This window comes from Citrus clementina, unplaced genomic scaffold (genome assembly GCF_000493195.1).
Source record: "Citrus clementina cultivar Clemenules unplaced genomic scaffold, Citrus_clementina_v1.0 scaffold_8, whole genome shotgun sequence".
In the NCBI taxonomy this organism is placed as follows: Eukaryota; Viridiplantae; Streptophyta; class Magnoliopsida; order Sapindales; family Rutaceae; genus Citrus; species Citrus x clementina.
Window position 1 is genome coordinate 7,634,131 of NW_006262022.1, and position 14,104 is coordinate 7,648,234.

Genomic DNA, 14,104 nt, shown 5'->3' on the forward strand with positions numbered 1-14,104 from the left:
TATAAACTATGAAAATGCTACTGCTGAAATACTATTGCTGCAAAGAAATGAGATGAGTTTTGAAGAGTCTAGTTTCTGATGTTCTTGACAAATAACAATTGTCTAGAGTCCTTGCCACAGAGGACTATAGATACTGCAAATTTTCTCATATTCAAATAGACCGCTTATTCACAAAATAAACAGGAAACTAGCGCATGCATTGTACTTTCTGTAACCAATTGGATGATGATAAAAGAAGGAATACAGCAGCCAAGAATTTATCACCTCTGGTTTTAGGTAAGCTTGTGAGACCTAAGAGAAACTTCCTGTTGAAGAGGTACACACATACACACACACACAGAAAAACTCTCGAGCCAGCAATATATGATCAACTGGAGAGTTTAAGTGACAGCTGCAATGGGGTCTATTTAAAGACATATCTTATGAGAAATCACATGGTATTGCCCCCACAAGATGCAGTTTTGATATATATCCATATTCTTTTGGACGAGGTCACTAAGCTAGCTACATAAATGTACTTAAGTTTTTTTATCGAACACCCACAGAGGACGCTGGTACTGTTCGTTATGACCCTACCAGAAACGAACGAAACAAGTTATAATCTACTCATGTGAAGATGCTTTGCTGAAAGTGGTGATGGTGATATGAACTTAGACTGAATTTGGACATATGATATGTTGACCAAAAGCACCAAATCCAACCTGGCAAGCATACAACAAATAATGTTTGTATGCTGCAACTTTGAAGTCCCTGATTGATCAGATTTAACATGCCCTGTTTTTGATGAAAGGCTTGGCAATTTTTTGTCCAGTTAAATGAGTCTGTCTTGGTATATCTCTTAATGGAAGAAAATTAGAAACAGCAATAAGCTATTGTGATTGTGCAAATCAATAGCAAAGGCAATCACAAAAATGCTGCATCCGGATTGATATCTAAATTATGCAACAAATGGTCCTACAATGCCTAAAGACATATGTAGTAGTGCTAGCCAAGAATTGCAGATGGACTGCTTTTCAGCTTTTGACTCACAACAAAATCAGGCATACCAAGAAACATTTTGATAGGATAGATGTATGATAAATAAAGAATATCTCTAATTTCAATCAAGTAATGGATCAAGTCTTTGGGAGCACACAGTCAGACTAATACCATTGACTCGTATGCCCACGTGATAGGGAATTATGTTGCCAGGACATATCATGTGACCATTATCAAATTTGAAAATCATCTACAATACACAAGCATCTGATTTTCAAGCTGATGCCATTTCCAGTGTCACTTGCATTGTAAGCAGTAAAAGTGGTGGGTTCAAGTTCATCAGACGATAAGACACTGCAGCTTCTATTTTTCATCCATGCCTCCACTCGGAAACCTTTTCAGCAACCTATCATCAGTACGGCAAGCGGTTTTGTTAGATTCTGTTTGATAAACACTAGCTACTATAATTTGAAAGTTATGTTTATATAATTTTTTTACTTATATAATGAAAAATCTATTATATTTTTAATAATTTTGTCAAATAATTTTTAAAAAATTATTTTTACCACATACTATTAACTTTTGTTTCATGGTTGTAGTTTTTTTTTTCCATAGAGGTTGTAGCTTAGAAGTTATAGCAACTCAATCCCAAATAGGATCCATGTAAAGTTTATAAATGATATGTCCAACCTAGGCATATCATATAAATCACTTATCATCCTCTCTTGAAATGAACGAGCACTTGTTCACAAACCAAATGTGATTCCTGAAATTGTCCCTTCTTCTCTGTTCCATGTTTCAAATTGAGAGTATTTGACATTCCAAAACCAAGAAGAAACTGTATGCCATGTGAAGTATGAACGGATCAATAACTCTATTGACCTTTAAGGTAGTGGATTAGCAATTAATCATAGTGCCAGATCTAAGTTTGCACACACAGTTTTGCATATATACTATGTTCTCATGAAAAATTGCTTACTATTCACTGCAAATCCACTGAATCTACTTGGTTTCTAAATTCAATGAATCGGATATGTGATTTAAGAAAGAGCAATTTCTGTAATAACTAGTTAAATTCAGTGAGCTAATCACAGTCCAACTTGATCACCAATGTACACATGGATTGTCTGAGTGTAACCACATCATCTTTGTCATGAAAAACTTAAGAGATTGAATACTAAGAAGAATCATTTTTAGCTGATATAAAGCAGCCAATAAATGCAAGTTCGGACAAATTAAATCAGTTTAGGCAAATGGTAGGGACCCAAAGAAATGGCTGGTTGGCTAGTTAACACCCAAAAAAAAAAGCCCACGATTTAAATAACACACGTAGTCAGCTAAATTCAATGCTTCTATGAATAAACTAAAATGTATTCGAAATAGAGCCATAGAATTATTTCAAATTAACACAGGAAATTATATATTCTCATGCAAAAACACAAATTGCATCCCTATCTTTTTTGTTTCTCTATGTGGTGGGCACGATGCTTAACCATAGACATGGCAATACCATGTGAAACATAACCAATTCTTTCACCTGTTATGTTTTTCTCATGATTCTTCAACGACCTCTCATTATCCCATTCCTATCCAGTTAAGGTTGTTTTTGTTTTCACATATCTGCCTATAAATATTTGATATTAATTAAAGATGCCATTTCAAACCAAATAAACTTTTCTTTTACTTCATCAATAGCATTCTTTCTTTCATTGCTAAATGGGCATCCAATTGATGGGTTTCGCTCATGCTAAACAAAAGCTTCAGAGAACTTTATCAGCAAAGATCAGAATGGCTGTGGCTAACAATACAAATAATGTGCCAAAAGGCCACATTGCAATTTATGTTGGAGAAGGCTACAGAAAGAGGTTTGTAATTCCAATATCATATTTGAATCACCCTCTATTCCAAGACCTCCTAAATATGGCTGAAGAAGAATTTGGATTTGATCATCCGATGGGCGGTCTGACAATTCCATGCAGTGAAGAATACTTCGTCAGCTTAACTTCAACTTTGAATTGTTCATAAAATGGCAGCGGCTTCTACATTCTTGCCACAATTGATCATCTTGTTGATTCATTAACTGGTCATTATTTTCTCCCAAGTTGAAAACAATATTAATTTGTGAGACAGTCAAAAGCAGTCTCTTCAATTTTGTATGCGGCTCTTTCCATTCAATCCCATGTATACAGCTGTAATGTAAATAAATTTCTAATAATAAAGCTTAAATAATTTTTTTTCACCTTGGTGTCAATTTTCTAATTTCTAAATTGAGGCTACTATTTTCTCCATCTTGTGTAAGAATTCCATCTGATTTTCAAAAACATTAATTCAGATCAATCATTGGAGAAAAAGGGTCTCAACTTTGTGTCATACACCAAGTGTTCATAAAATACAACAGAGTGAAGCAAGTGGAAAAAATCTGCCGTGCACATCCACATCCTAAAATTGATCATTATAGGGTCATATGTTCAGATGCCATGTGGAAAGAGAAAAATCTGAATAAATTGGCAATAGACAAGGAGAAAATAGTTGTATGCCAATGTAGCAAATTGGCTACCTCCGAAATATTCTATGATCACAAGGAAAGATGAAAAAGTTCAATCTATACGAGTCCATATGAATCTCTTTTCTCTTTTTCACAAAATGTGGAATTGAAGCATATTTCTTCCAGTATTACAACGAGAGTAAATTTCTAAACAAGTGTTGAGAGGCTTCAAATTTACATAAATTCTCAGTAGATTGTTAATTATAATCATGGGCCTATCATAGGCCTAGGAGGGACTTCAGCCTCCTTTAGAATTTAAAATTTATTTCAACATATTATATTTGGTCCATTAAAAAATTTAAAACCCCTTCTAAATTTACAATTTATTTTTTCAAATATGTTTTATGTTTGGGCCATTTCTTAGTTTTTTATATGTGTTTTGGACTTGAAAGTGGTGCCCCCCTCATAATTCAATCTCATGGTTTTGAATTTTCAAAAATATCAAGCCAAAAGTCAATAGTTTTTAACTTATTCATTAGCCAATCGATTTCAGCACCCTTTCAAAAACAAATTTGCACATTCTCATTCTCACATTCATATCAAAAATGAAGAAATTATTAAGGTTTTCTTATATGAATTAAATAGGTTCAGCTGAGTTGGAGTTATTTGATCAACTAAATTTCTTACTATTAATTTATGGTAAGTTTTTTATGTTTGCCTCGAATAATAATATTCATTTAAGTCATTACTTGAAAACAACAAAATTTTAAATTATTGATTAAGTTAACAATGAAGTTATTATAGTATATAACTTTTTTAAAACTGAAAACAAGTCGAGGATTGTTGCCAATGTGTTGAAAATCATTAATTCAATGAAGTTCAATAATTTTGCACTTATTCTTTTCGGATAAAATTTTTTTTTCAAGGTCATGACTATCTTGGAGTTGCTTTAAAGTTGAGTACAAATAATAACCACACATGCAAAGTGATAATTAGTAAAAATCATGTTATACCTTTAATCGTCTGGCTATGAAAGAGTGTTTTATTGTAAAGTGGTTCCAACATAATAGAATTCGTTTTTCAATTGTATTATAGTAAGACGCTACTAAATAAAATTTTTGGGTCTCTTACTGATGATAATATATCTAAGGAGTAGATTGTTACAAAAACAAAGCAACTACATATAGCTCTTTAACGTCATTTTAGTAAAATATATATTTTCATAGTAAATAACTGCACTGTCACCAAAATTTTAGCCATTGTTTATAAGGGGTTTCCTGTTCTGAACTGAGTGCAGCACTGCAGTTGTGGCCGTTAGTGCCTGCATGCATGCACGTTCACACTTGTCTACTTGCATGCTTTCAAATCATGGCCAAACTCAGACACCGAAAATTGCAAGCTGATTGTAAGATACATGTATTCATATAAAATAATTAGATAAAACGTTGATAAAAATTATCATCAATTAGTGTTGATTATTCAATTATAAATAGAAAAAACTGGTATTGATATATGATTTTTCAATATCTTGTCAGTATCTGTTTCTTTAATATCTTTCATTGCAAAAATTATAATAATGGTAAAAATTCAAAATCTATAAAAGAAAGTAAACCTTCATTCTCGATATCACGCAGCTACTACTTGTGTCAACTCTAATGCCATATTTGTGTTTTTTTATATTGACTAACGGCGTTCCAAAATTACAATTTTTTTTAAAATCTAATTAGCACCACATTTCTCACACTATATATTTTATTTAAATTTTCTTAGACTATGACCATCATATTCTAAGCATAAATTTATTATTCAAAATAGAGAGTACAGATTATTTTAAAAAGCAAAAATCATATCGAATATTGATGATGTGCACATGATGTTTGCTCTCAAGTCTCAATTGTCTAAGCTCCAAAAAAGAAGAAGATGAAAGTGCAATGTAAACATTAGAACCAAAACTTGAACGGCATCAAAGATTTTCACCGAACCCTTTAATTAATTCATGTACAAGTGTAAAAACTATAAAAGATATATAAAGCTAATTAAACTAAATGTAGATTAACAAAAACCCAAGAAGAATAAGTTAAAATCCCATTGATAAAATACTAATTAGCTATACATATACTTGATCGATCAGCTGTGAGTACACTGGTCACCATGAACCATTATTCAAACGAGAAGTAAGATTGAGGAATTCATCTTCACCACAAGGAATGGTGATGCCGTGCATTCTATAATCAAAACCAAACTCTTCTTCAGCTTGACTCAACAAGGCCTGGAATAAAGGATGCTTCAAATACGATATCGGCACGACAAAACGCTTCTTCTTCTTGTCTTCCTGTCCCACATAAATTGCAAAATGCCCCTTTGGGACATCCGAAGCTGTTGATGTTTGATATGATGAGAATTGCTGCTGCTTATTATTAGATGACAATCGTCGTCTAATAATTTGCTTTGCATGAAGAACCATATCCTGCATTTTAATACCCATTTTTCCTTTACTGAAAATGATCAATGTGATAAAATTAATACTTTGAATTGATGATAATTTCTCAAATGGGGTTGTTTATTTATATATAGGGGAAGAATAATGTTGAAACATATATGTTGTGGCATGGATGTTATATATGTAGCCACTAGCAAGCAAGATGTACGTTGTCCTTGCATTAGAGAAATTATTAGAATGTGTGTAATTGTGTACAATCATAACGCCCACTTGGAGAAATTGGGTCCCAAGAAATGAAGAAGTGAAAACAAAGGCTATTTTTAGCAAATCCGCCCACTGTTTTTCACATCTGGAATTGGAAAGGCCATTAATTTCTCTGAGCATGTTATTGATGTCAGTGGCAGTGGCTCAATCAAATATAAATGATTGTTGCTCCAGATCCGAAAATTCATCGAGATTCATGGGTTACAACGTACTAGCTACAAGTATCTTTCTTATCATGATAACATGGAACTTTGAAACTGGCTTTTTCTAGTTCTTAATTTGTTGTGTGCCCATACCTTGATCCAGTGGCTACCTACAATCTAATAAATTCTGCTTTCAGTGTACCTTTCCAACATGCCCATGAATTTGAACTTATATTATGGTTAATAAAAGGATAGGTAGGTCATTGCTATGATCCGTATGTTGAAGAGATTATCTACATTGGCTAATAATATATGTGAGTGTGTATATATATAGTTCATGAATTAAGAATATGTATATAGATTTAAGGTAAGCCTTAATTCTATTAGTTAACTTTTAAATATGAGTTAAGTTTACGAACTTCTATACGGTATTATAATTAAATTAATGCGTAAGTGGAAACTACACTAGTTTTTCAGTTGACAAAAATCAGATAAAAAGACCAGTTTATACGGCAGAAAGCATTTGAGGAGATTATGTTATATAATAGTTCACGAGCTAAAAAAAATAAGCTTAATGATACTCTAGACTTTATGAACTTCTAAGTATTAGTTAGATCCATCAATTTTTATATATATTGTTATACTGTCATAATTTTTTTTTCAAATTTCATAAGTTTTATGTTGCATTTTGCAAATTTCTCTTATGATACAAGAAACATGTGAGACAAACAAGAAAAAATCGGTGACATTCAATTAAAAATTTGGTACGGTATCCTACTGGAGTTGATGCAAGATACATTGTCCCATGATAGGTTTAAGGCAATCCTTAATTCTATTAGTTAACTTTTTAATATGAGTTAAGATTATGGTCTTCTATATGGTATCGTAATTAAATTTATGCACAAATGGGAACCACACTACCTTTCCACTTGACAAAGATCAAGCAAAAAGGATGGTTTGTACATGGCAAAAAGCGTTTGAGGAAATTATGTTATATAATAGTTCATGAGTTAAAAAAATAAGTTTAGTGCAACCCTAAAGTTTATGAACTTTGAAGTATAAGTTAGATCCATCAGTTTTTATATATATGACTCTAATATTATAATGACATAATTTTGCTTTTCAAATTGAATTTCATAACTTTTATGTTGCATTTTGGCAAATTTGTGTTATTATACAAGAAAAATTGGTGACTTTCAATTTAAAAATTTGGAACGGTATCCCATTGGAGTTGATGCGAGGTACATTGTCCCATGATAGGTTTAAAAATATTGACGCAAGAGTCAATGCATGTGATAGGAGTGAAATAAAAAAACAAAAAGGAGATATCGATCAGTCTGTCAATCAATATATAAGTTCATGCGACTGTTAATTAAATTATTCCCAGAAAAATGGCATTAGCCGCAAAGCCTGTAACTGCAAATTTATAGCATGGGTGACGCCCACTCATGAGCTATCATGATACAAATTTATATATCAAATTGGAGCCATCAGAGGGGGCACTAGCGGAAGAGCTCAACCAAGAACCCATAGGCAATCAGCCCATGGAGAAAGTTCACCATGAACCAGTGCAAGATAATCAACGGCCCAAACAAACAAAGAAACTTCGAGACTGGCTTAAAGACTACGTCGTTTAGGATGGTCCATAGAAATATTGTGATTGGCTGAGTTTGTTTTGGATTCCTTTTTGTTACTTTCTGTCGCGTTGTCAATATTGGTTATTTTGGATTGTCTGTTATATATTGCTGGATTTGTCCTTTTGGGAGGCATGAAATGAATGGACCACTTTCCTTCTCTCTCTGACTCGTCTTTTCCTTCTTCTTTTCATTTCCAATTTCAAAATTCTTTTCCCTGGAGCCAACACTCGCTCGAAGTAGTGATAATTCTGATATTGCTCTCGGTTTCGTGAATTAAGAGCGTATCATATCATCATTCGTCAAAGTCTTTATTTTGTTTTGTATCCTTTGTGCATGTTATCTGGCCTCCAACTGCAAAATGCACTTTGAAACCAAATAATTGGGATTCCTTTTAATTTCTTAATTATATATTGGGTTATATATGTAGAGATCTTTTATATACGTAGCTTTTACATTTATATATTCTTTTGCTTAATTGACACACGTTCACCACCCTGGCTCTATATGGACAGTTTGAAAATCCAACTTCGTATCGAGCTTAAACATATATGTGGAAAATTTTATAGGAGAATTAGAAGAGTGCATGATTACTTTATATTAATTGAGAATAATTAATCTAGAAAAAGGAATATGAATCCAACTGAAATTATTATGTATATATATAATCGTTCAAAATATTTTTTGATGTGTTAGATGTAGTCCAATTAATTACTTTCCTGACATCAAGAATCTCCCTTGATTTGTATCAAAAATATAAGTTCAGGGAAATCTTGTAGCTAGACAAAGACAAGTTTTAAAGACTAATGTTATACATATTCCAAATCGTATTCCAATATTTTTGATAGAATACATGTAGCATGTGGTGCTTCATTCATAAAGTAAATAATATATATTTTAAACAAATGATAGAATGATACTTTAGTTCCGCTTATAATTGTTTTCATCAGTTTAATCTCTAAAGAGTTTTAATAGTCCATTTCATCTATGCAAGGCTCAAAAATATGCTGTTAAAGAGTAAAAATAAGTTCTAAGAATAACTAGAGTGCTACTTAGCAAAATAAGTTAAAAATTACTTAATTCATTTATTTGTCATCTGTTACATGTCATGTTATTTAAATTTTAAGTTATATTTAATAAAAATATTATTTCACTCATGAAAAAATAAATGTAACGTCTACGGGAATAACAATAAGAAAATTTGTAAATTAATTTAAAAATATATAAAGATAAATTAAATAATTAATATAAATTATAAAGAATAAACAAGTATATATCCGTAATCGTGACTATGTTGATTTATTTTTTCTTCAATTTTCCGTGTACGGCCACTGCTTTTATCAAGTAACAAGGACAAGCCTTAGGAGAGAGTTTTAACACTGATGAGATGATGACTTGACTTCAAAAGCACACTAATCGTATTTTCCAACATAACTTTGTTGATAGATCATCAGAAAGACAAAAAAAAAAAAATGAATGATCAAAGCCATGTGAGCTTTCATGGTGGCAGGGTCCACTCAAAATATCCAGTACCCACTAAGCCAGCTAGTACACTCCACATAAGTATTTAATTTTGCTATAATTTATTTATAGCAAAACTTCTAGCCCATTATCACTCGGTTTTCATAACCCTATAAATACCTCCAACAACCAGCTTCTTTCTTCTTCATTTACACACTATCCAACTATTAATACAACATTTTCAGATCAAGTTCTTTTGCATCATTTTACTTCTCTCTCTATTCAGTGCTATCAGGTTCAAAGTCAAGAATGGGTATCCGTTTGCTTTCCATGATCCACAATGCCAAGCAAATCTTGAAGAGGCATAATAATCATGCGCTTAAATCGGCAGATCAAGTAGTACCAAGAGGCCACATTGCAGTTTATGTTGGAGAGATGGAAAGAAAGAGATTTGTGGTTCCCATTTCTTATTTGAATCACCCTTTATTTGCTGACTTGCTTAACAGGGCAGAGGAAGAGTTTGGCTTCAATCATCCCATGGGGGGTCTTACAATTCCATGCAAGGAAGATGCTTTCATTGATCTCACTTCAAGGTTACATTAATTATTTCTGAAGAAAAATTTTGAAACCTAACCAGATTTGAAAAATTGTAGAAAAACAATGTGTAAAAAATAATCCCCAGTGTCATGAGTGGCAGAGAAACATAAAGTTTTTTTTTTTTTTTCCTTTTGACTTTGAAAGATCAACAGAAATGCCAGATGTTTTATTTCTATTTTTGCAAATCTCGCTCTTGATTCTTCTCAATCTTTCGTATGATTCTTATCACAACGTACCTAATTACAAGTTTAATTTTCAGAATGCGGGCTTAAGTTTAATTTTCTACGGCATCACTTTTCACACCCCAAACCCCATTGTCTTTAGCTGAATTTCTAACGATAAATTTAGCTGGATTCATTTGAGCCAGAGTATCCAAGCAAACACTTTCTTCTCCATCTACAGTTCAAAGCTTTTGTGCTTCGGATTCAGGCTTAATTAATTCGCAGTAATGAGAGTGAGTTGAGGGTCTGAGGCTGCACAGCAAAGTTGAAGTCCACGACACATGACAAGCAGCGACTGCGGCAAGTCGGGTCTATGCTTTTGAACCGTGACTTCAGAGGAAAGAGGGTTTTGCACCATAAATTAGTGTACAAAATTGGGATAGAATTTATTACAACAATATTGAGTTAATTATGCCGATTCAAATTCAAAATCAAGAATGTATGAAGGAACAATATTTAGGAAAAATAATAAAAGAGTTTAACAATGTCTTAAAGATGATAAAAATGACTATAAAACTATGCGGTGTTATAAATTTAATTTTTTACTTTACACACTAAAACAGTTATTTTATTTTCATTATACCAAATTATTCGATTTAAATATCAGTACTCTATATTTAGTTCATTATTATTATGCAGAGATGCAGGGGCCAGAGATAAAAGAAGATTTGATAAGCAAAAAGAAATAAAAAATCATTTCTCAGTTGATAAAACTAATTTACAAGAGCAATTAAAAACAAAGCTAGCATGGATTAATATTTCCGACTCCAACAATTAAGTCAGTCAAAACTATAGAAGATGGCTGTAGTCATTGAATCTTCATCGCAAAGCATTCAAATTCAATTGAGAAGTGATATTGATGAAGAAATCTTCTCTGCATGGAATTGTTAGGGCACCCACTAGATGATTGAATCCAAACTCCTCCGAGCCCTTTTAAGTAAATGAACGAATGAATGATGACTCAAGTACGATATTGAAACACAATCGCTTCTTCTCAAGTTCCCCAACATAAACTGCTACATTGTCTTTTGGAACACCAAATTGATTTTTAGCATTATTTACACCACGTTAATTTTTAGAATTATTTTTCAATTTGGGAACTTGCTTGGCATTATTAAGAATCATCTAAGGCATATGGGTACCCATGTTTTAATTTGTACTCAACTGATGATGAATTTCGAAGTGAAAAAGTGATCAAGGATGTTTTGAAATGAACCTAGGAATGGACGGTGTTGCATGCAGCATTTCAAAAATTTGAGCAAAGTGAAGAAGAGTTGGCGCTTGAAGGTTTATCACGTATTATATTTAGTGTTATCAAGAAAGGGGTTTTGAATTTTTAGCTAGCTAGCATACTAATCCAATAAAATAAAGAAAAAAGAGGATCAATCACAGTTTAACTATTTTATTTGATAAAAAATCACTTCTTTTATCTCTCTTTTTTTTTTCCTCTCCTCTCCTCTCTTTTTTGTAAAATTTGTTAGGAAATTGGTGAGTGAAGCAGACACGCAGCTAAAATAAAATTGGAAGAAAATAAAGAACAAGCACACTAGAGAACACCAGAAATTACGTGGTTCGGCTTTTAGCCTACATCCACGGGCGAAGACAGAAGGAAATATTTTACTAGTGAAAATGAGTTACAAGTATTGTATTATTTTAGCTCACTTCCCAAAACCCCAATACACCCAAACTCTCTAAATCACTATAACAAGAGCTTATAAATTCAAGCTCTCTAAACTCTCTCTCAACTGCTAAATTTCTTTCAGAATGGAATGCCTAAGCTCTTCATTTGCACTTCTATTTATAGCAAAATGATGGCCAAGAAAGTCAAAACCGTGTTCATCATTTTCTTCTTTAAACATTTCTTTTTCCATTTTGCTCTTCAAGTATTTCGGCCCATTTTCAATCTTCAAAGTCGTGTGTAAAAAATCTTGTTTATTCAAAGCTTCTAGATGCAGCCAATATTGACATTCTCCCACTTGGAGATTAAATTGAAAATCAATCAATCTCCACACCATCCTTTCTGCTTCGTCATAATCATGTTGCCTACGTTTCTGTTAGGCCACAAGAGGATCTACTCCAGACAAACTTATCAATATTTATCGGCTTGATCAAATCATCTGCTAGGTTCTCCTTCGTATGGATTTTCTGTAAATCCACATTTTCGTCTTCCACTACTTCTCAAACGAAGTGATACTGAACTCCTATGTACTTTGTCCTGGAATGAAAGGCTGGATTCTTTGCAATGTGCAAAGCGCTCTGACTGTCACAAAACACAGAAATTTTCTCTTGTTTGTGCCCGAGCTCCTCCAATAACCTTTGTATCCAAATAGCTTCCTTGTAAGCTTGTGTAGCTACCATGTACTCTGCTTCTGTTGTAGATAAAGCCACAACGGTCTGCAGTTTCGAAACCCAGCTTACAGCTGCTCCTGCAAGTGCAAACACATAACCAGTAGTGAATTTCCTTTTATCAAGGTCTCCTGCAAAATCTGAATCCACATAGCCCCTGACAGTAAACTCTGATCCTCCATAACATAATGCAACATCTGAGGTTCCTTTGATGTATCTCAGAATCCTCTTCACAGCTATCCAATGCTCTCCACCAGGATTCGCCATGTATCGATTGACTACTCCAATGCTTGTGCAATGTCTGGTCTAGTACATATCATAGCGAACATCAAACTTCCCACTGCTGATGCATACGGTACTCGAGACATTTCCTTCCTCTCTGCTTCATTGCTAGGACACATACTTGAGGATAATTTGAAATTAACAGGAAGTGGGGTAGAAATTGACTTACAATCTTGCATGTTGAAGCGTCGCAAGATTTTCTTCAAGTAATTCTTCTGAGAAAGCCAAATCTTCCTATTATTTCTGTCTCAGTGAATTTGCATCTCTAGAATCTTGTTTGCTGGTCCCAAGTCTTTCATTTCAAACTCCCTAGCCAACTGTGCCTTCAATTCTTGGACTCGATCTTTGTTGGGACTTGCTACCAACATGTCATCCACATACAACAGCAAAATGATAAAATCATTATCTTCAAACCTCTTATAATATGCACAATGGTCTGAACTGAGTCTGTTGTATCCAAGGCTCATAATGAAGGAATCAAATCTCTTATACCAACACCTCGGTGCCTGTTTGAGACCGTATAGAGATTTGTTCAACCTGCAGACCAAGTTCTCTTTTCCTGTTTCTGCAAAACCTTCTAGTTGGAGCATATATATTTCTTCTTCAAGTTCTCCATGAAAAAATGCAGTTTTCACATCTAACTGCTCAAGATGTAAGTCAAATGTAGCACACATCGCCAAGACTACTCTGACTGTTGTGAGTCGAACCACCGGTGAAAATATCTCGTTGAAGTCAATACCTTCTTTCTGAGCATATCCTTTCACCACCAATCTCGCATGATACCGCTCCACTGGGTCATTGCCATCACGTTTGATCTTGTAGACCCATTTGTTTCCAATGGCTTTTCTACCACGTGGTAGTGGTACAAGTTCTCATGTCTTGTTCTTGTGTAGAGCTTCAATTTCTTCTTGCATTGCTGTCATCCACAAAGCAACATCTGAGCTGTTTAAAGATTCATGGAAAATTGAAGGCTCTCCATCCTCTGTTAGAAGATAGTACGCAACATTGATTTCTATGACATACTCCGAGTGCCACGTTGGCGGTCGTCTCTCACGAGTTGATCGACAAACTTCTGGAGCCTCGGACTCGACTGGTTCTTGTTCTTCGTGCTCTGGTGCTGCTTTAGAAGAATTTAAATTTTCTGGATTATTTTCGACATATACCGGCACAATCTCTGACTTTTCTTTTGCAGTGCCATCATCCTCATCTCTCCTTTGCAGTTGATCTTTTATAAAGATAACATTTCTGCTGAT

General features: G+C 33.6%; 3 protein-coding genes across 3 annotated transcripts; 2 read left to right on the forward strand and 1 right to left on the reverse strand.

Annotated features, from left to right (window-relative positions):
* The first annotated feature begins 2,694 nt into the window (after positions 1–2,694).
* On the forward strand, positions 2,695–3,026 carry LOC18035617 (auxin-induced protein 15A). The gene has a single exon (XM_006423492.2). It carries the CDS (start codon positions 2,695–2,697, stop codon positions 3,001–3,003), a length of 309 nt encoding a protein of 102 aa, XP_006423555.1. The 3' UTR covers positions 3,004–3,026.
* Positions 3,027–5,609: 2,583 nt separating this feature from the next.
* Positions 5,610–5,948, reverse strand: LOC18035604 (auxin-responsive protein SAUR21). Its single transcript, XM_006423493.1, has one exon. The coding sequence runs from the start codon at positions 5,946–5,948 to the stop codon at positions 5,610–5,612; it is 339 nt and encodes a 112-aa protein (XP_006423556.1).
* A 3,699-nt stretch (positions 5,949–9,647) lies between these two features.
* On the forward strand, positions 9,648–10,096 carry LOC18033616 (auxin-responsive protein SAUR23). The gene has a single exon (XM_006423494.2). The coding sequence runs from the start codon at positions 9,715–9,717 to the stop codon at positions 10,006–10,008; it is 294 nt and encodes a 97-aa protein (XP_006423557.1). The 5' UTR covers positions 9,648–9,714; the 3' UTR covers positions 10,009–10,096.
* Positions 10,097–14,104: the final 4,008 nt, after the last annotated feature.